General features: G+C 40.2%; 1 protein-coding gene across 16 annotated transcripts in view; it reads right to left on the bottom strand.

Annotated features, from left to right (window-relative positions):
* Positions 1–23,758, bottom strand: part of FNBP1 (formin binding protein 1) — a 136,836-nt gene that overhangs the window by 22,132 nt on the left and 90,946 nt on the right. For 4 of the 16 annotated variants that reach the window (XM_081594782.1, XM_081594783.1, XM_081594780.1 and 1 more), the window contains exons 7-10: positions 12,320–12,448; positions 10,530–10,676; positions 8,326–8,523; positions 7,188–7,370 (exon numbers count right to left, since the gene is read on the bottom strand). In XM_081594782.1, the coding sequence (XP_081450908.1) occupies positions 7,188–7,370; positions 8,326–8,523; positions 10,530–10,676; positions 12,320–12,448 (657 nt within the window). Of the gene's footprint in view, positions 1–1,396; positions 1,412–4,193; positions 4,278–7,187; positions 7,371–8,325; positions 8,524–10,529; positions 10,677–12,319; positions 12,449–23,758 lie in introns of all 16 variants that reach the window. The other 12 variants (XM_081594788.1, XM_081594789.1, XM_081594784.1 and 9 more) reach the window with 6 other exon arrangements.

Below are 23,758 nucleotides of genomic sequence, written 5' to 3'. Positions count from 1 at the left end.
GCAGGCACGTGTGTATGTTTTCAATGGCTGTGACTCTAAGGAGATCTTGTTTTACCTGCTACTGGAATCAAACACTTGCTCCCTTGACATGAGCTGCTTCTTGAGATTTACCCACGCTGTCTTTGTGTAACTTCTTTATTAGCTTCAAAGTGAGGGCATCAAGCAACAGTATCTCAAACAGAAAGACTGTCTGATAATATTATCTTTTGCTGCCAGCACCTCAGCAAAAGAACAAATAAAGGGCAAAAAAGAAGAAGCCCTGGCATCTGACAGATTCCCAGTTAATTGATCCACTTTCTCCCAAATTCATACTGATGTTCATTTAAACATCTAGATCTTTCCTTCTTATAGACACCTTAATCAAGAACTCTTCTCAGGATTTTATTTTACCCTCTAAGAAATGTTTAATTTAATAAAAAATACTTTCTCTTTAGGGCTGGATCAGTTGTCAAATACTGGGTCAGGATGAAAAAATTATGTATATACCTTTATATATATACTCAAACACACGTAGAAGTACATACGTACAAAGATAACCATAAAATACTGTCCTACATTCTCAATAACAGTGCATAAAATGCTGATGTTATTCCTGGTTGAATTGTCAAGTTCATCACTGTCCATGATTTTAGGATATTCTCAGCTGTGGTGTTTGAGATTACTTTATAACTTACACATATCTGAAGGACAGTATGGGTTATGTGGTTAAGAGTATCTTTTAATAGATTTAATGATTAGTTTGACTATTACTAGGGCTATGAAATTAAAAGTAGAAACAACACCGAACTTAGGAGGCTCTTTTCATTGTCCATAAAATTGTCTTTGATTTCTTGAATCAGCTATGCACAAGGCACCAATGTTAACTTAAAATTGCACCAAAGTTAGCAACTTAAAAGTTTCACGACCTTCAGTTCTCAAAGGTGCCTTAGGCCTGAGTCTGAGCCCAGCATCATTCCTGCATGCCTCCCTCAGGTCCCCAGCGATTTTCATCTGCTTCTGTGGCTCCTGGAGAGGAGCAACTTTCAACTATTAAATTTGCTTTCATTTAGAATGATTCAATACATAAACTTCCTCATATTTAGTATTTATATTTATGTTCGTATTTAAATAAAGCTTATCAACATCTGCCATCCTCTTAAGACTCGAGTGGTAAAGAAAACCAGATCATGAGTTAAGTGTTAATTTTCTTAATGGGGAAAGATTATGATCAGCTCTGTTAGACTCTGGACCTTTGTATTCCAGGGGTCTAATAAGGAAACATCTACAAAGGCACACACAAGGGAAACACACATCAACAGTTAACTCTGAAGATAGGTTCCACATGGCACAGCACCCACAAAACGTACACCGAAAGACCTGATTAGATTCAGGACATGCATGGAGTGATCGTGCTTACCAGCTTGAGAGAAAGCTTCATGTAAAAATCGAAGGGGTAACAGGGAAAAAAAGAGAGAGAGAGAGAAACAACAACACATGAGAAGCAGAGGAACTTGGTCTGTTCCGCTGAATTAACATAACACGTAAATTCAACCTGGCGCTTTGTGAACATGACTTGTAGCGGGTCTGTGCCAAAATTCCCAAGAGGGGCCAATCTACCCAAACCTTTCTGTAGTGGCCACGTTGCCAGAGCAAAGTATAAAGATAGGAAAGGAGAGCTTCTGTTTACTGTTCTGGATTGGTCACGTCAGCCTGAGCATAAACTAATACAAGTTTGCAGTCGGTGACATATCATGATTATGAAAGATGGAAATGATCACAGAGCCTTTTGTTCACCAAATTTCCCATGGAAAGTTTCACACAGACTAAAAGAGTTGGGAAACCAATGCATTCCACAACATACCAGTACTATTTTTATCCTAAGGGGCTCTAATACATCTGAACACTGGCATTTCCTAAAGGTACTAAGGCAAAGTCTCAAATCGGTAAGCGGGAACAAAGGGCTGGAAGATGCTCTGAGACCTGACCTGCAGGAACCAGGAAGCCTCTCAGCACCAGGTTGGAGATGGATGCTCTCTCCCACCTGTGTACTGCAGGCACTTCCTGCTACACAGAAGATGTCTTCTGGGGCTTTCTATCGAAGTGGGGGCCCCACCCACAGAGGTTCCATAGCACCCCGGGAGTTAACAGAAGTTGCTGCTCTTGCAAGTGACCTTTAGGAAACAGATAGCCAACTGTCTAAACTACTGAGGGGTACTTACTTAACTCCTCACCACTGTGGATTTCCTGTTAATTACCAGGACACAGCAGATTGCAATTCTGCTAGGCCTGGAGGTTGACAAAACTATACTGATTACTGGATCCAAAACCAGATTAAAAGGCATCTCAAAATTAGGAAAAGAAACATGGGTTTTTCAGTGATAGCTGAGACATGCTCTTTGGCAATAAAGCAGTATTTTGAGAGTTTGGTGCATATTTACTCGGCTGTTGTAATCCTAAATGTTCAGGCAATCGGTAGGAGGATCCAAAAGTACATTGGCGATAGAGTAGCAGAGAAAGTGCCCCTTGAATTTATTTCCTTACTTGAATATTTATTGATTTGGCTGCACCCAGTCTTAGTTGTGGCATGTGGGCTCTCTAGTTTCAGCAAGCAAACTCTTAGTTGCCCCATGTGGGATCTAGTTCCCAGATCAGGGATCGCACCTGGCTCCCTGCGTCGGGAATGCAGAGTCTTAGCCACTGGACCACCAGGAAGTCCCCAGGGCCCTTTGGTTTTAAATTGGGAGGGAAGAGGGTGTTAAAAATTCCTTAACTAGATTTTAAAAATCTTATTATTCAGATTAACTCACAGTTGATACTTCATTGTGAATAGGCATTAAGTTTTTAAAGGAATTTTCCCTCTGGGGGAAAAACACTTTTAAGGAAAGGCATAGCAAGACAAAATTTTGGGAAGAAAAGGTACAGACCGTCATATTTGTGATCGCTCTCAGGTAGGCAACCTACATAACGCCTTGAGCCCCTCCTGTAAATTTTAGCACAGATCTGTTTATCACAGTTTGAGTTTTTTTACAGACAATGCTTTTGGTGCAGAGCAGAAAACTTTGCAAATATCTTCCTTGCAAAGCAGACAACCGTATACAAACGTTTTCTCACACATTACCGTGTAAATGTCGCTAATTTGAACTCGGCACTCTACCTGCTGTCTATTCGACTACTTCCATGGCTTAAAGTAATATATATATATTTAAAAATTTATTTATTTTTAAAGTAATATTTTTTTTTTTAGCCATTCCAAAAACAGAATTCTAACAACAAGACTAATAACATAGGAATATTACCACTTCATAATAAAAATAAGTCACTAGGATTGAGAACAGATCCCAATAGATATAGGCAACATTGAATTCTCAAATCCAATTTTCTGAAGTGGACAGGTGATGGGGAATCTACCAGAAGTGCCATCACAGTCTTCAGTATCTTTTTAATGATTATAAACTGGTTTTCGGTCTTAAGTTGCAAGCCAGCCAGTTAGATCCTTTTAAATTAGAAACTGAATCACCTGCCAAGAGAATACTTGGACAGGCTGCATTAAGTGCGTTGCGCGACACCTGAAGTACTAAAAAGCTGTCAGTTTCGGGCAACGATTATGGAGCCTGGGGAGCCACGAGTGTCAATAACACATGAGGGTACACAGAGCTGGCGGGTCCATGTGTTATTGGGCCGTCACAGGTACTAACCTCAAGTACAGAGAAAGGGGACAGTGAACATGAATATAAGTGTCTGTGGTCCAAGGTCCACGGAAAGTCATTTCACCGCTCTGTGACCTCGCTCAGGCTTCGCTGGTTTTTTTGGTTGTCCTTTACGGACCCATCTGTTTCAGATGTGCATGTGGGTAAGGGAGCCACACACGGCCATCTGCGAGAGTGTCATTCTCCCACGCCCAGCTGCGTTTCAGGGGTGAGATTCTGCCATAAAATCATACTCAGTGACACCAGCTCAGGCAGCAGCCCCAATCAACACAAAGGGGAGAGACACAAGCTCGGCTCACTGGCATTTTTAGGAAGCTTGTTATTGGAAAGGTTGGCTCCTTTTTCCATACAACTTTCCGTGATGAAGAAGCCTGTGGTTGGGTGGGTACAAGGAAGCTTCTCCCAGTGTCTGGGTCAGAGAGCACCGGGGTCCCCAGTCTTGGTGCTGTCACAGGGGTTAGTGCCTGTGCCGTGACCGCATGACCTGGCCGTCACAGGTAAACTTACAACATAGTCCCTAGCTTCAAAAGCATACGTGGGTTTCCCTATCGTCCTCTTCATGAGTTCTTTGTGAAAACAGAGAGACTGAGTCTGCCAATAATCAGCAAGAGAACAAAGTAAATCAAATGAAATTCACCAGAAGATTGTAACATCTGACAAACAACTGGTAGGGATTTTCAAAATCTTTTGATCAACGTTGATGGTATTTTTCCATACAATGAACTCTAAAATGGGGGGAGGGGGGAGATACGTTCATATTTTAGATTTAGAAGGCCCTTACTCAGATCAGGAAATCTTAAGACAGTAAAGTCACACTCTGTGGATTTCAAATTGAGAACACACAATCTCACTTCATTTTTCTTTGACTTACATAAAGATGAAATAGTGATTAATAATGGTGGCATGCCAATCTTTAAAGATGTTCAATGAGACATTTTCCTACAAATGTGAATGATTTACAACTTATTCAGAAACAAAATCAGTTATGTGATGAAATATTTGCATTGCATTTACACATTCTGATAATCAGAAACAAATGATTAAAATCTAGATCAGAAAGCTGCACAACACGATAAAAGTCACATTAAAATCACAGATTTGTTATTCTCCTAGAGGCCTTTTCCTGTCCTTGGTGCAATAGTCTTAAAGTTAAAAATGGAATAAATGAAATAGTAGCGAGGACTGTATCATTTTAGTTAGGGATTCTGTTAAACCACGTACCTTCTGTTTGAAATTGCTTTAAAATCAAATTTATTTCCCCAAACTTCAGATTTTTTTTAAACTTCCTTATCTTACTTCTATGATGCATTTCCTTTTCTTTTTTCTTTTTTTGCACTGCTATTTCCTGAAGAAAAGCACATCAAATCTGACCCTAAAAACAGATCAACTAAAAATGAGAGAAGCAAAAATTGTTTATATTTATTTACTGATGCTTCATGTGTGTGTGTGTTTATTCGCAAAAACACACTCACCATTTAGGAAATTTCTTTTAAAGATAGAGGTTTGATGAGCACAGATTTGAGGTGTAAGAAATAAAATTTCTTTTGCTAATTATGGTTTTTTTTTTTAAAGAGAAGGGCGTTCCTTTAATTAATCAAAATAACCCATTTCTCATTTCACTGTTTTTGTTTTCAAGTGTTTATTTTTTTCCTAGCCATCTTTTCTTATACTTATTGATAACTGACATTTTTGGTCTCTTCTTAAACATTTAGAGAACACCATGAAACATGCTTCAGAAACCATTTGCCACCAAGATTGTGATGTTGACAGAAGAATGGAATAGATACATATACAAACAGTGAACAACCATGAATATTAGACATTTTTCATTATGAGATTCCAAAAGACAATGCAGACATATTTTTATAACTATAATAAATGAGTGCTCTGTAAAGGTTTTGGGAGCAGCAGAGATGGGGTAACTGTTTCACAGTTAATGTAAAACTTCCTAGTTGATAGTCTAGTATAGCAAACTATAGTCATCTGTTGGAGATTCTTCCATGAACAAGGAGCAGAGATGGATGGAGAATTAATTCTTAAAGCCAGCATAATGGAGATCTAATTATAGAGTTCAACACAAGCCATCATCCACTGCTGAAGCTATATTCTGCCTTCTAACAAGGGCGTTCTTGAAATCTTTAGAAAATTAAATTCTAATTCTTATCCTGATATGCTGGGTAACCTTAAAACAGGATAATTCCATCAAATATACTCTTTGCAGAAAACTTGCAGATTCTATTACTAAAGGAATCAGAATATAAAAAAATGAGGGTTTTGTCCCTTATTTTAAAAGGTAACAATGTAGCTATTTTTTTTTAAACATCCTTTATACACAGAGTAAAGGAAAAGTAAAAATTTGTTACAAGGAACACATCCCCACTACAACCATATTGCAACTCCCGCAGAACAGAATAAAAGAAAACCTTACCACATATGCGTTTAATGTTTGTTTACTCATTATTCATTATAAAGAGTATTTTGGGATGGCTTAGACTGACCATTTAGGTTTATTCAGGAGGCTACAAATGAATGACCTTGTTCCAATTTTTTTCTAAAAGACGAAACTGGTATCTGCTTTGGACTGTTGATCGATTCCATAAAACCCTGTGACTTAAGCACATGCGATCTTAATTAGGGTGGCAAAACTGAGTCAATCAGAATAAAACAGGTTCTTGAGTGTGAACACACAGACTCTCAGATCATAAACAGGTTCTCTGGCTTTAAATCCTGGCTGTATATCTTCCTAACTTCATCTTTGTAGGTACCAGTTTGCTTACCAGTAAAATAAAGAAATCTCGGTACCTGGGTTCATAGGGTGGTTGACTGAATCAAGTGAGCACATAGAACAGAGTCTGGCAAACGACAAGCGTACGATAAATGTCAGCTGCTGTTATGTCACCCTTTCAAGAGAAATACTGCACTAGCTCTTACGCAGTGAGCTCTGTTACCAGATATTTGATCAACATCTTGTAAATTCACCGAAACAGCTAAAGAAACCCCTGTAATCTGTACCATTTCCCGCAGACCCGGAGGTGCAGCTGAGAGAGAAGCACCCTCTTTAAACACTGCTTCAGTAATTGTTAAGCAAATATTTTCTGACTATGCAGTGATTTCCACCTCTTCAAATGTCGCTAGCTTTAGAAACCGAATCTGAGTTTCCTTTTTTTGGGTAACATCAAGGTAAAATATTAATGACTTAGATATTTAAGAAAGGAAATGAAGCAAGGTCCCACCAAAATGGATTACAGACAAAAAAGAGCTCTGGCTGGCTGGCTTCCCCCCTCTCTCCTTCCATCCATCCTGCTTCCTGTCTTTGTTTTTTTTTTTTTTTTGCTCTCTCTGTGGCTCTTCTTCTTTCCGGCTATAATGAATCATAGGTTCTTATTGTTTTATGTTATGGGGAAACACAGTGGAGTCATTCACAAACAAAATTAAGTTAATGCAGAACAAAACATGCAACCAAAGCGCACCAGAGAGACAGGACTCGAGAGGAGAACTTACCCCACGCTTTAGACTCCTGAAGCAGTGGATTTTGGGTTTGGAGGTCATGAACTCGTTGAAACGATGGGAGAGGGGTTCCTTTTGCTGCTTGGGAGACTGGGGGCCGTTGGGAACAGCAGAGGGTGAGGCAGAGGCAGGGGGAGGTGGGGGAGGCTGATGGGGGGATGTTAAAAGGGACATAAGCTACGTGTAAGAGATGGAGCGGTGACAGAGTAAAAAATCAGAAACAAGAAGATAAGACACAAAACAAAAATAAGCATCAAATAATATTTGAAATCCAAAGCAAGTCAAACACAAACAATTAAAAATTTAGGCCATGGTCCAAAAGAAAACATGGAAGGGCATGTTAAATGGAGAATATGGTGAAAGTGGGAGTTTTAGTAAGTAAAGCAAAGGAAGAGCAAGAAATATCTGACAAGAAGCTCATGCAGACTTTCACATGCAAACTACCATTCTAACTAGTTACTCTAAACCAGTCTAAGCCAGAAGGGTAAATATTTCTAAGCCACCTAGACTAACACAGCTGGATGGGAGAAAATGAAAGTCCTTAAATGCTAAGGTTGTGAAAACAGCAAGACAGCCTTTTAAAATGAAATATTAAATTATTCTAAGGTTAAAGCGGTTTGTGTTGCCTTGATCACACACTCTATGCCCAGGTTAATGCTGTCATGCACCTACGTATCACACTCTAAAAAGAAAATAAAAAATGTTCATGGATACATATGTTAACATGAGGTCAAAACCAAGTTATTAATCCATGGAAACCATTTCAATTAGAGATGCTGATACATGGTTATAGAAATGTGGCACAACGTCCTTTCTCTCAGCCCAGGGAACCAGCAATCTAGGAGACTTAGGAGTGAAAGGCATGATGCGAAACGGCCAGAGATCAGTAGTCTGTTAGTGTGGGTGACACGGTGCAGGTGATAAATGCGTCTGAAATAAGACAAATCGCCATGGCCAAGGTGCTACCACCAAAGAGAGATACTGTCTTAAAATAAAACAGAACACTAGCCTTCTGTTTGCATTCTGAAACTACAAGCTTAAAAAAACCTTCGTTCCTTTAAAGACTAAAAGACAAAGTGAACATCTCCACACCTTGTAACACTCATATCACACTGGGTCCAGTCATCAGTACCTTATTTTTTTTGATGAACGGCCATAACTTTCCTTTGGATTTGCCACCAAATTTGAGCTCTGATTTGCCTTCTCCTCTGGAATTTGAAAGGCTGTTATCTGACACAGTGCGTTTCATCGGTTGAGTGTAATCCTCAAATTCAATGTCTCCTGGAGGCTCAAACCCAGACTTATAAGCTTCTACGACCAGCTGTGAATCCTGCAATGACACCCATCACGCACAAATATGTTCCAATCTACATAAATACTTTTCACACACTGAACTATGATGCTCTCACACAGATGACATTCTAAGGAAGTTATATTGATTAATAGATTTTTTCTAGTAATATTTTTATCATTTGAAAGAATAACTTGTAAAGCTATACATCTAGTTGAGATTTCAAGATAATTTCAATAAGTATTTTTCTACATTTAGAGAAACAAATATTAACAACAATTGCCAAAAAGCAGAAAAATTGGGTCATTTATTATGCAATTCCCTTGAAAAATTGTTGTTGTTTAGTTGCTAAGTTGTGTCTGACTCTTTGCAACCCCATGGACTGTAGCCCTCCAGGCTCCTCTGTCCATGGGATTTCCCAGGCAAGAATACTGGAGTGGGTTGCCATTTCCTTTGCCAAGGGATCTTCCTGATCCAGGGATTGAACCCGCATCTCCTGCTTGGCAGGTGGATTCTTTACCACTGAGCCACCGAGGAAGCCCTTCCCTTGAAAAATACAGTAATATAAAAACTGATTCTCATCAGAAGGTCTTAAAGCAATTTGGCATACACAAAGTCAAAGCAAAAAAAGATCCCCTCTCTGATTTCTTTGGTCCACTGTGGTTCAAAGATAGGAATTTATTGAATAATTTTCCTTTACATATATATTTGTTCAAAGTCTCTCCTCCACTAGAATGTAAGCGCCCTTCTGTTTTTCCTCCACGGCATCCCTAGCACGGGGATGATGCCTGATGATAATGACAGAATAAATGTTAGCTGAATAAATGAGGGAATTGACTGCCTACTCTGTGGTGTCCCCCTGCTAGGAACTTTGAGTTGAGAGTCTTTTCGGGGTCAGGTGATGAAGACCAATGTGTAAGGAAATGACAACCATCATGTCAAAGATAGACAGATGTACAGTTAAAGTATTACAAAAGTACCTGTGACTTGTAATAAAATTTTAACTCAATGATATCTGATTAAAAAAAGAAAAAACTATTAGAGAAGACAATTTGGAAAGATCTCAACTTTCTACCATGAGCCCACATTTTAATTTGGCGTAGCTATTTTAGCTAACACAGAATTTGCAGGTGTGCCATAGACATCAGTTGTCTTGTAAGAGCCAATCATCCTTCCTTCTGAGTAATAAGAACTGATTTTAAGCTGGGCACATGTCCACCCAGCAAAAAGGCTTCACTCTCCAGCTTTCTGTACAGCAGAAGGTGGCCCCAGGACTAAGTTTTCACTTCTGAGATCTCTGAGATGTAGGCAGAAGTACAGTGAGCAATTTTAGAAAGCTTCTTTAAATAGATAGTGTGGACTCTTCTCTATACAATGCTTTATGGAATTTGGATGTGATGGCTGGAGTACAGAAGCCATGTTGAGTTTGAAAGTCAAATCATCAAAAGTTGTGAACTAGGAAAAGCCTGAATTCCTGAGGACTTGCAGATCATTTGCCCTCAGCATGGTTGGATGCTCTGCCTGATAGACATCTTCACATGGGAGGAAAAATAAACTGCCTTAAGACACTACTGTCATTGTTATATGAACCTAAACCTATACTCTCGGGCTTCCCTGATGGCTCAGTGGTAAAGAATTTTCCTGCTAAGCAGGAGATGTGGATTCAGTCCCTGGGTCAGGAAGATCCCCTGGAGAAGGAAATGGCAACCCACTCCAGTATTCTTGCCTGAAAAATCTCATGGACAAAGGAACCTGGTGGGCTACAGTCCTTGGGGATGCAAAAGAGTCAGACATGACTTAGTGACTAAACAGTAACAACAAAACTTATACTAACACCCACAATCCCAAATGTGCCAAGGACTACACTAAATCCAAAACATGGAGGATTGAATTTAAAAAACTCTGAAAAGGTATTGCTATTGTTGAAAAGTACTTGTGACCACTGAAAGCAACTACTTTCAGATGATTAAATATGGTCACTGTGGAAAGGGACAGGGAAATAATGGAACCACAGTTCTAAATTAAGTCCAAACTATGGTACTTACATTTTTCGGATCAATCGACTCGGCTGCCTTCACGATTCCATCCAAGCATTTCCCAATGATGGGAATCACCTGCCGATCGAGCTCTGCGTATGTCTTCACTGATTCTCCAATTCTCACTATCCTCCTCTCCTCCATCTCTTGTATTTTCTGCAACATTAGAGTTTGCATAAAATTAGTTTGGTTTACTATTATCTAAGGAAGTTGGTTTTTGGCAGCATTGTTACCTCTAAAAAATTCTCTAGGAGGGAAATAGGCTTATAAAAAGGTTCAAGTTAGGGACTTCCCTGGCGGTCTGGTGGTTAAGACTCTGCCCTTCCACTACTGTGGGCACGAGTTTTATTCCTGGTCAGGGAACTAAGATTCTTTCATGATGCTCAAGGTGGCCAAAAACAAATAAAAAAAGGTTAGAGTTAAAGCAACCATAAATTTATTGTGCTTCTACTTTAGCCAGCTGGACACATATTTTACTAATTGTTAGGCTGTCTAAAGGTATACTTCATACAATTCCATTCCAATTTCAGTAAGAACCTGAAAGGTAGGTAGTTTTACTGTTAATAGCATTTAGTATTAGATTTCAAATATCCCTTCCATCTTTGAGCCCCTGTTTCATCCTTTACCAAACGCATGGTATCAGGGTTAACTGCCTTGACCCAACACAGGCTGAGATTAACCAGTGTACCTTCCTTCTACAGGTTGGAGGTTTGTTTTTTTAATTTCTTTTTAATTGAGGATAATTGCTTTGCAATATTGTGCTGATTTCTGCCATACAACAATGTGAATCAGCCATAAGTATACCTATGTCTCTTCCTTCTTAAACCTCCCTTCCAACCCCCTCATCTCATCCTTCTAGGTTGTCATAGAGAACTCGTTGAGCTCCCTGCATCATACAGCAAATTCCCACTTCCTATCTATTTTACATATGGTAATATGTATGCTTCATTGCTACTCTCTTGATTTGTCCCACCCTCTCCTTCGCAAGCTGGAAGTTCTTGTTTGCTGTGTAGGCACCATGATACAAATTTTTGTTATTTTTTCTACAGTGGAACTTGAAGTTGCAAAAAATTCCCAAAGAGGGAGAACAGTATCATGTATCCTTTCTCATACTATTCTTGACAACTTAAAGTAGCCCAAAGAAAAACAATCCAAAGGAAGGACAACAGGACTATCAAAACAACAGTGAGCTATCACTTCACACCTGTCAAAATGGCTATCAGGAAAAGTCTACAAATAACAAATGTTGGTGAGGATACAGAGAAAAGAAAACCCTCGTACATCGATGGTGGGAATGCAAATTGGTGCAGCCCTTTGAAAGCAAAATGCAGGTTCCTCAAAAAAAATAAAAATAGAACTACCATATGATCCACTCCTGGGTATATATCCAGAAGAAAAAAAAAAGAAAACATTAATTCCAACAGATACATGCACCCCAATGTTCATAGTCATCTGTTCAAATCCTACAACTGTCTCAATGCTGCTCTGGTTCCTAAAGGTAAGTTTGGCATTTTTGTAACCAGAATGGTCCTTTTAGCAAAAAGAGTGTTAATGTAAGAATTACAGTTCTAAGTCTGACCAAGAATGGCTGCAGGGTCAAACCAAGGAAATTTACAAAGTCTATTGATTAATCTTGAGATTCATGTTATGTTTCATCTTAGTGTCAGTATGTGCTTGATCTGAATGTTTTTTAAAAATGATTTGAGTTAGAGGAAACTTAGAATGCTATAAATACTTAGAAATCATGATTCCAAGTAACATGTTTCTAAGCAAGCAAATCTGAGAGCTGAACCACTTACCTGAAAGATATTGGGAATGTGAGTGTGGTAATACTCATGCTGCTCGTGGTTGAATTTCTGAAGAAGTGATGAGTAATCTGCTTTGCTGTCCTCTGCCATTTGATGACGCGTTTGAGCTTGTTGTCGCGCCTTAGGGCAAAAAATGAGAACTTCCCATGTTACACATAATATATAAAAGCCTAGGATTGCAAACTGGAGGGACGGGGGAGGGGTGTCACATTTTCCTCAAACGTATTCTATTTACCAGGTGCTGTTTTTTAAAAAAATTGTTTAAACAACCCAATCCAAAATAGGGCAGAAGACCTGAAGACACATTTCTCCAAAGAAGACCCACAGATGGCCAATAGGCAAGTGAAAAGATGCTCGACATCACAAACTATTAGAGAAATGCAAATCAAAACAACAGTGAACTATCACCTTGTACCTATCAAAATGGCTATTAGGAAAAGTCTACAAATAACAAATGTTGGTGAGGATGTAGAGAAAAGGGAACCCTTGTACAATGAATTGGTACAGCCCCTATGGAAAACAATATGCAGGTTCCTCAAAAAGATAAAAATAGAACTACCATATGATCCAGCAAGTCCACTTCTGAATATACATACAGAAAAATAGATACGTGTACCCCAATATTCATAGCAGCACTATGAATAGCACTTGACAAGAGTCAAGTCATAGAAGTAACTCAAGCGTCCACCAACAGATGAATGGATTAGGAAGATATGATATACATACACAATGGAATATTGTGTGTTAGTCGCTCAGTCGTGTCCAACTCTTTGTGACCCCATGGACTGTGACTTGCCAGGCTCCTCTGTCCATGGGATTCTCCAGCCTAGGATACTGGAGTGGGTTGCCATTTCCTTCTCCAGGGGATCTTCCTTACCCAGGGATCAAAACCGGGTCTCCTACATTGCAGGGAGATTCTTCACCATCTGAGCTATGTCTTGGAACACTAATGAAATATTACTCAGCCATAAAGAAGAATGAAGTATTTCCATTTGCAGCAACATGAATGGACCTAAGGACTATTATGTTTAGTGAAATAAGTCAGATAGAGAAAGACAAATACTGTAAGAGATCACTTACAGGTGGAATCTAAGAAAAAAATACTACAAATGATTATCAGACTCACAGATATAGAAAACAAACTTGTGATTATCAGAAGGGAGAGGGACAAATTACGGGTATGAGATTAACAATTCAAACTACTATATTTATAATAGATAAGCAACAAGGATATACTGTATAGCACAGGGAATATAGCCAACACCTGAAACTAACATAATATTATAAAACCACTACTGTTGTTCTTTGATAAGTCGTGTCCGATTCTTTGCGATCCCATGGACTGCAGCATGCCACGCTCCTCTGTCCTTCGTTACCTCCTGGAGCTTGCTCAAATTCATTTCTGTTGAGTCAGTGATGCTATCTATCCAATTCATCAACTACACTTTGATTTTCACAAACCCCACCATTCTTGCCTTAACACGGCATTGCTTTCTAGTTTGAAACGTACCAACATTCCTTATTGTCTACACTTGGCCCAATTCACATATTTATTACCAAGATTTAGGTTCCCTTGTGGGAACCTCTGATCATATTTTTTATTTTTTGAGTCAGGGGTAGGGGATCCATAATTTTTTTTTATCCAATTATCAAAGGATTTCATGAATTAAAAAGGCATGTGAACCACTGATCTATAGGGGTCTTTCTAAAACTCTCCACTATGTTTTTTTTCAGAATATATTTTAAAGTAGCACTAAGTATGGTGCCCTCTTTGAACCTTGTGTGTGTGTGTGTGTGTTTCAGTTGCTCAGTTGTGTCTGACTCTTTGTGACCCCATGGACTACAGCACGCCAGGCTTCCCTGTCCTTCATTATCTCCCGGAGTTTGCTCAACCTAATGCCCATGGAGTCAGTGATGCCATCCAACTATTTCATCCTCTGTCACCCCCTTCTCTCCTGCCTTCAATCTTTCCCAGTATCAGGGTCTTTTCCAATGTTTTATTGCATTGTTTTTCTCCTAAATAATAATAGAATTCCTAAATTTGTTTCTCTCTTTTAATTAATATTTTGGTTAATTACACTCAGACAAGAAAGAGGCTATTAGTGACAAGCCGCGTAATCGATTTGAAAGTTGAAACAAGAATGTCTGAAATGCCTAAAGTCCTCCACAAATACTAACGATTGTTATGCTGGTATTAGCTCCTCAGATTCCTTGGAGGTGCCTTAATAAATATAATCTCATGAATCTCTAAGACGATCTGAGGTCCACGCAAGGCAAAAATTACCTCCTGCCAGATGAAGAGATGGCTTGGCCTGTGTGCTTGGCAAACTTACCACACCAAGCCAAGAACACAACAGGAGAAGGGCCTTGTTCCAACACAACCAAGGCAACTTTTGTCTGTTTGCTTGTTTTGCTTTCTTTTACTGAACCTAGCTGTTTTTTTAAAAAAAAAAAAAGATGAAAAAACAGAGAACCATTCAAATGCCAACACGAAGAAGAAAGGTTGGAGTTGTCTATCTGTCCTACCCACTATCTGGTCGCTGGTTCTAGGTTGGCTTCTTTGCATCTCAACGTCCTTTATTGGTTTCCTGCCTCTGTGACTTGAAGGCTTAACCTGATTTCACTTCCTCAATACGCTTCGCTCATCTGTGTATCCGTGAAGCCACGGTGGGTCATTCAGACCTGCTTCCTTTATTCCCTTCTCTGTTCCTCGGTAAACACTTCCCTAGTGCAGGTATCAATATTAACATTTCCAAACTGATTTCCTTATTACCTGAGATTTCTTAGTTTCTTAAGACCTTTAGGTACTTAAAACCCAATTTACCAACTTCTCATCTCCCCTCCGTTATTAGTTCAGCTGCCACGTTCTTCCTCTTTGTCGGCGGCCTCTTAACTCCCTTCCTGACCATATGCTTTGGCTTCCGCTTTACTGTGTTCCCCAGCACATGTATTAGCCAGTCCCCAGCTACCCTGTAAAATGCGTGCCCTTCCAATACACAGTAACCCTCCTCCGTTTAAATAGCAGCCTCCCCACCTACCTGCACTCCATCTGCTCCCCTAATGCAGACAACTCAAAAACCCTTTTAACTCTTTCAGTTACCCAGAGTTTTATCATGTCTCACTCTGCTGTAACTATGGAAAAACAGCAACAATGACAACCCACCACCAAGGAAATTCCCGGGTAGATCCCCCCATTTCTAAAAAATTCTCTACTTCATTCACAAACCTTCCTCAGAAAAAAAGTCAGAAAATCCCCAGGGCAGCATCTCCTGATTTATTTTGGAGAAATGATCCAACTTGGTGAAAACTTCATATAGCTTAGTTCTGAAACAAGGATCAGAATGTCATCATTAAATATGAACATATGTGTGCGTGTACACACACACACACAGCCCACATAAGCAGAGAAATGCTTCCCGACCATCAATCCATCATAACGACTGTGGAATATTTTACTCATGAGAACTGGAGGCGAGACTGTCGGAGGTGCCCCAGGACCACCTGACTGGAAGTGCCTGTTACTCTGAGCTCCCCAGAATCTCTAATAATGTTTTTGCTTTGGCTATATACTTTCTGTTGTTGTTTAGTCATGTTGTAATTCATGTCTGACTCTCTTGCGACTCCATGGACTGTAGCCCACCAGGCTCCTCTGTCCATGGGATTTCCCAGGCAAGAATACTGGAGTGGGTTGCCATTTCATTTCCTTCTCCAGGGGATCTTCCCCATCCAGGGATCGAACTCAGATCTCCTGCATTGGCAGGTGGATTCTTTACCACTGAGCCACCAGGGAAACCCATAATTGCTTTTATAAGCATATCAACTCATAATTGTTTCACAATGCCCCATACGCTGTAATCCTGAAATACAACTCGGTGACTGCTACACGTAAACTATGGAAGAAACCTGAGATAAAGAAGAACATGGATAAAATCCAGCCTGGAAAGTGAGAGAACAGAAGAAAACAGACTCCAGAGAGAAGGAATGGGTCTACCTTTTGTGAAAGAAGCATTATGTCTCGGGCAGTTTTCTGAAAAGAAAAAACTTGGCCATCAGTATGAAAAGACTTCATATATCTACAGTCTGTCTCTGACCCACTAAAAAGATAAAGCAACATTTAGAAGCAGCAAAATATCATCGGATATCATGTTCCGCAAGACCACAATGGGAGGACAGAGCTGTCTTACTCTCATCCCAGGATCCAGCTGCTTTGAATTAATACCCACTGTTGAACCCCAGGCCCAGGAATGCGCCATTGTTCTGACTAAGATTTACTATGGAAATCTATTTTTGTTTCATAAGCTGTGATGTTTACTTTGTGCTGGAACTTCAAGAGTCACCCTCTCAAACACCAGTGCTGAGTCAGTTACTTATTATTACAAATATGCTTTTAAAAATAAAGTATTTTCAAAAACTTATTTGGAGAAACTGCTAAATAACTAGATATTTTTGAGAGTGCATCTTCTCATGCCTAAGGCTGCATGAAGATTAGAAGCATCACCATTTCCCAGCTCTTTGTAAGTCTGTCTAAAAATAGCAACTATTATCTTAAAGAGGTACAGTATTTCCATCCTCGGCAAGACCATCAGCTATTTCTTTTCATTCAAGTTCCCATTCTAAGAATAAAAGGTACAGCGTCTTGTAGCAACATTGCTGTGGGGCAGAGAGAAGTTCAGAGGATTTTTTTTATTTTTTTAAACGAATCAGAGTTGCAAAATTTAGAGATAATATTCTAAAAAAGTCCAGAATGAACACAATTGCCTGAGGCCATTAAGTCACAGAGATCTTTAAATAAGATCACCACTTTCACTGTCTGTCAGAAAGACTGAATTTGAACTGTGGAATTTCTTTAACAAATCCTTGGGAATCTCCCCAAATAAATCCAAATTGGCCTAAGTATGTATCACTTAAGTGTGACTTCACTGCTTGGTAATTCTTAACATCGTCTTATGGACATCTGCTTCAAAGGTCAGAGTTACAGTTTCTAAATAAAGGAAACAATGCTTCTAAATCCTAATGGGTTTAAAGACAAAAATACTATAATCCATTTAGTTAAATTTAGATGATCAGCATGGCCAAAATGTGCAGCTACTTCCTGCTCAATTCATTAAGAAAAGAACACTGCTGGCTGAGTCTCAGTCGTCATAAACAGAAAATGAGGCATACTAAGGGAAGTGTTTACTTTCATATGGGGAACATCGCAGATTTTCTTACTCTGGTATACTCTCACATCTTTTACCAGGACTTCTTATGGCTTTTGACCTTTTAACAAAATGAGCAAATACAGACTGGTTCTACTCATATACATCAGTTCAGGTCAGTCGCTCAGTCGTGTCCGACTCTTTGCGACCCCATGGACTGCAGCACGCCAGGCTTCCCTGTCCATCACCAACTCCCGGAGTTTACGAAAACTCATGTCCATCGGAGTCTGTGATGCCATCCAACCATCTCATCTTCTGTTGTCCCCTTCTCCTCCTGCCTTCAATCTTTCCCAGCATCAGGATCTTTTCCAGTGAGTCAATTCTTCACAACGGGTAGCCAAAGTATTGGGAGTTTCAGCTTCAGCATCAGTCCTTCCAATGAATATTCAGGGTTGATTTCTTTTAGGATCAACAAGTTTGATCCCTATACCCTATACCCTAACTCATATACATAATGAGATGTAACATGGCATCTCTTGTTATGGTTCAAGGACTCCAGAGCATGCTCACTTAGTAGTTGTGGAATGAGGGATCTTGGGCTTTCCAGGTGGCGCTAGTGGTAAACAACCTGCCTGCCAGTGTAGCAGATGCAGGTTCGATCCCTGGATGGGGAATTTCCTGTGGAGAAGGGCATGGCACTCCAGTATCCATGCCTGGAGAATCCCATGGAGAGGGGGAGCCTGGCAGGCTATGGCCTATAGGGTCACAAAGAGTCGGACATGACTGAAGCGACTGAGCACGCACACGTGGGGGACCTTAGTTCCCGGACCAGGGATCGAACCTGTGTCCCCTGCATTGGCAGGCAGATTCATAACCACTGGACCACCAGGGAAGTCGCATGAGATATATTAATTTTTTGAACATGTCCTCAGACTTCTCAGAACTGCATCCATTGCTCTTCCTTAAATGACAAACTATTTATTGCAGAAGAACTCAGAGCTTTGAAAAGTCATTTTTTCCCTTGGTTTGAAGCATGTAATATAACAACTTAGATAGGCCCTCCTTGATTACCAAAAATTGAGGGAACACAACGTAGAGGGTTTCATTAGTCGTAGTTCCAACAGCAGTAAGTATCCTCTGGAGAAGCTGGACTTTCAATATTTTACTTCATCATCATCATGATGCTGTTCAGTCGCTCAGTCGTGTCCATCTCTTCGAGACCCCATGGACGGCAGCATACCAGGCTCCTCTGTCCTCCACTGTCTCCCAGAGTTTGCTCCAATTCATGTCCACTGAGGCAGTGATGCTATCTAACCAGCTCATCCTCTGCCGCTCTCTTCTCCTTTTGCCTTCAATCTTTCCCAGCATCAGGGTCTTTTCCAATGAGTCGTGTCTTTTCACCAGGTGGCCAAATTATTGGAGCTTCAGCTTCAGCATCAGTCCTTCCAGTGAATATTCGGGGTTGACTTCCTTTAGGATCGACGCGTTTGATCTCGTTGCAGTTCAAGGGACTCTCATCATGAGAAGAAACCAATTGTATTTTAGGCCAGGAGGAAAAGGAAGGCTAAATCAAGATTGTATTCTGAATTTACTATTCTGCACCACAGCTAAGGCTGCCCATGTTTATTATTCAATAGCCAGCAACTTGCAGCAGCTCCACTTAGGGGGCAGATGGCCTGACCATCAGCCCCGGAAACCAGCCAAAAGGGCACACAGCCTGGAGTGGAGGCACAGCAAGAATGCGGCAGGGCCCCTGGCTCTCGACTCACCCTTCTGCAAGCTGCCTGAGCTGCTGACTGCGTGTCACAGATAAAATTAAACTCACCAGTTTAACAATCTGGGTTATCTGACCTCTCTCCATCTTCATCAGTTCTTCTTGTTTTTCACCTGATTACAAAAGTATGCTTGTGGTAACTAATTCAAATTTATAAAATTGTAAGGTTTAGAAAGTAAAAGTCCCTGCACATCCCACTTTCTGATAATCACTGGTAACACTGACAACAGGAGCTCAGGTGACATGGAGAGAAGGTAGAGCAGCCTTGGGAACTTTCTGGTGAAAGTTCCAAGAACACAGCAGCAAGGGCATCACTAAATGAATGATACCACCATGCTCCAGTGATCGCCAGTCAACGGCTGGCAAAGCTGGTGTGTCTCAGAGTCGCCAGTAGCTCTGGTGATTGGAGCACCTTGCCTTCTGGATGTGGCCAGGTTAATGGGAAGAAATGCACACATTTTCATGGCATACAAGGATATTATAACCCATTTTTTAGGTTTGTTGGTTGGTTTGGCTGTGCGGGGTCTTCACAGCTGTGCGGACTTTTCTCTAGTTGCAGTGAACGGGGGCTACTCTTTGTTGCAGTGTGAGGCTTCTCATTGCCATGGCTTCTCTTGCTGCAGACCATGTACAGCATGTGGGCTCAGCAGTGGTGGCTCAGTTGCTCTGCAGCAAGTGGGATCTTCCCAGACCAGGGATAGAACCCGCGTCTCCTGCTTTGGCAGGTGGATTCTTTACCACTGAGCCACCAGGGAAGCCCTAGATATTTTATTTTTTAAATTTACTAATTTTGCTGCACCATCCAGCATCTTAGTGCCCTGACCAGGGATCAAACCCATGCCCCCTATGATGGAAGCACAGAGTCTTAACCACTGGACCATCAGGGAAGTTCTGCTAGATACTTTTGAGATCAGAAAAATAGTGCTCTTTTAAGAATCCCTGAAACTTCTAACTGATAGACTGAGTTTTCTAAGATTTGTTAATGCTTAGAAGCAAAACTGATTTTACCCTAGTCTTTGACTTAGCAATTCTACTTCTGGGAATTTATTCTAATGAAATAATCTTCAATGTTCATAAAGAAATCCACAAAGTATGGTTTATCATAGCTAATAATTTGAGACAAATGTCCAGTAATGTAATTTATTAATTATATGTCATACTATTGTGTAGCACCCTGCTTAAATGCCAGGCTGGAGGAAGTATAAGCTGGAATCCAGATTGCCAGGAGAAATACCAATAACCTCAGGTATGCAGATGACACCACCCTCATGGCAGAAAGCAAAGAGGAACTAAAGAGCCTCTTGATGAAGGTTAAAGAGGAGAGTGAAAAAGCTGGCTTAAAACTCAACATTCAAAAAACGAAGATCATGGCATCCGGTCCCATCACTTCATGACAAATAGATGGGGAAACAATGGAAAGAGAAACAGACTTAATTTTCTTGGGCTCCAAAATCACTGCAGATGGTGACTGCAGCCATGAAATTAAAGGACGCTTGCTCCTTGGAAGAAAAGATATGACAACCTAGGCAGCATATTAAAAAGCAAAGACATTACTTTGCCAACAAAAGTCTGTATAGTCAAAACTATGGTGTTTCCAGTAGTCAAGTATGGATGTGAGAGTTGGACCATAAAGAAAGCTGAGCACCGAAGAATTGATGCTTTTGAATTGTGGTGTTGGAGAACACTCTTGAGAGTCCCTTGGACTGCAAGGAGATCCAACCAGTCAATCCTGAATATTCACTGGAAGGACTGATGCTGAACCTGAAGCTCCAATATTTTGGCCACCTGATACAAAGTGGAGACTCACTGGAAAAGACCCTGATACTGGGAAAGATTGAAGGCAGGAAGAAAAGGGGGTGACAGAGGATGAGATGGTTGGATGCATCACCAACACAATGAACGTGAGTTTGAGCAAGCTCCGGGAGATGGTGAAGGACAGGAAGCCTGGCGTGCTGCAATCCACAGGGTTGCAAAGAATCAGACACGACTGAGCAACTGAACAACAAGAAAACTGTGTGGCTTGGAAGAAAAAATAACTTGAAAGAGTACTGAATAAGGGAAAGTGAAAGCTATATATGATTTAATTTGTTTAAATTTCCAAAGCAGTATTTACAAAATACCTTCATTATTATAAAAAAAAAAAAACCCATTACCAATGATCACTTCTGAAAGTGATGAAGTTGTAGTTTAGTTTGCTAAAAAGCTTAGTGAAAGAGGCAAATTCTATGCAGAATTCCAGAAACAGTGAAAGACTGAAGCAGTATGGCTTTTCTTTGAGGTACACACACACACACACACACACACACACACACACACACACTGCTCTGAGAGGTATAGTAGGAGGGCATTAACAAAGGAAGAGAAGGAGCTCTCTATTTGGAGTAATGTTGTTGTATGATAGATGGCATTGTTTCAGTTTCCCAGTTTCCCAGCAAACTGTTGCATCTAGAATACATTTTCAGTTCAAGACTAAGAATGCACTTAAAAATTCCTATTCAGACAGAGTGCTGTGAGTTTTTGTTGGAGGCTTCCAGACCAGGGACTTGCCAAAACAATGAGCCTGTCTTTGATAAATTATAAGGCCAGCTAAAACACAGAACAGAGAAAAACTTCAAAATAAGTTAACCAAAGAAATATGCCTGAAGTATTCCAGCAATTTCCTGATTTTTTTTTTTTTAAACAGGCTTACAACTTCCAGCCCCAGTATTGTAGGTTACTTTGGTACCCGGTCACTGAAATAGAAGGGAGAGAATATGGAAAGATGGCAAATGAGACCAGCATCTCAATCTCTCATGGGCCATTCACTTGCTAAACAGTTTTTAAGAAAAGGCTTCTGTTTCCCTACACCCCAGTTGCCTTATTTAAAAAGTAGAATTAGAAGGTGAGCTACAATTTCTGCTGGAAGAGAAGCCACTGCTGATACAGTTTGTCTTGATGCTGGCATACCTCCAAGGTAAGCTGGTGAAAACAAACCTGCTATGAGCTCAGAGATCTTGGTCAAATATAAATCATGGTCTCCAAGACTTGGTCCCCTCCTCCTCCCTGGCTTCTAACACATGATATTTGGCAAGGGTCTTGAGTTTCTAGTTACAGTAGATTGACATTGATTATCTCTTTCTCTTCCCTGTTCCCCCTTAACGAATAACGAACGTCACCCCAAAATATGACACTCATGAGGTTCCATATATGCACAGCTGATGAGAACAGCTGAGATTCTGGAAAGTTAATGACTTAACTGTATGATGATAAACACTGATCATTGTTCTCTGTGGCTGTGGCATTATTGTGAAGAACAAATATACTGAAAGCACTCTAGAATGCAGTTCTACAAAAGATACATTCCGTAGAAGAGTGAAAAAAATTAATCACGTTATATACCCCAGGGAAAGAAATGAAATACCATGAAATCTGAGATACACACACACACACACACACACACTGAAATATTACTTAGCCATTAAAAACAATGAAATAATGCCATTTGTAGCAGCATGGATGGATATGTTGGGACAATCACAGTAACTGGAGTCAGAGAAAGACATATACCATATGATATAGCTCACATGTGGAATATTTTAAGAAATGATACAAATGAACTTATCTACAAAACCAAAATAGACTTGCAAAAATAGAAAACAAACTTATGGTTACCAAAGGAAAAAGATGAGGGGGATAAATTAGGAATTTGGGGTTGACAGATATACACTACTATATATAAAATAAACAATGAGGACTAGCTGTATAGCACAGGGAACTATATTCACTACCTTGTAATAATTTTTAAGGAATGGAATCTGGAAAAGTACATATATACACACATATATGGGCTTTCCTGGTAGCTCAGCTGGTAAAGAATCCGCCTGCAATGCAGGAAACCCCAGTTTGATTCCTGGGTTGGGAAGATCCTCTGGAGAAGGGATAGGCTACCCACTCCAGTACTCTTGGGCTTCCCTGGTGGCTCAGCTGGTAAAGAATCTTCCTGCAACGTGAGAGACCTGGGTTTAATCCCTGGGTTGGGAAGATCCCCTGGAGAAAGGAACAGCTAGCCACTCCAGTACTCTCAACTGGAGGATCCCATGGACTGTATAGTTCATGGGGTCAAACAGAGTTGGACACAACTAAGCGACTTTCACTTTCACACACACACACACACATATACATATACATGTGTATCACTGAGTCACTTTGGTGTGTACATGAAACATTTAAAAAAAACTATACTTCAATTAAAAAAAAAAAAAGAAATCTGAGGTGTTTGGTCAGCAGCTGTTCATCCTCAGTACACAAGTCACAATAGATATTTCCTCTAGGATTCCCAGAGGAAAAAATCCATCCCTGTTGAAGATATGCTCATACAAAAAAATAATAATATTAACAATCATAAAAGCACAAGGAAATAAATCACCTGAGAGCTGACACAACATGGAGAAAAACTAGCACCATAAAAACTTGAGCTAAGGGACTTCCCTGTTGGTCCATTGGTTAAGACTGCACTTCCAATGTAGGTGACCAGGTTTG

The sequence above is a fragment of the Giraffa tippelskirchi genome, chromosome 4, assembly GCF_054371585.1.
Source record: "Giraffa tippelskirchi isolate mGirTip1 chromosome 4, T2T-mGirTip1v1.2.pri, whole genome shotgun sequence".
Classification (NCBI taxonomy): domain Eukaryota; kingdom Metazoa; phylum Chordata; class Mammalia; order Artiodactyla; family Giraffidae; genus Giraffa; species Giraffa tippelskirchi.
The sequence above is the reverse complement of the archived record's forward strand: the minus strand, read 5'-3'. Positions and strand labels throughout refer to the sequence as shown.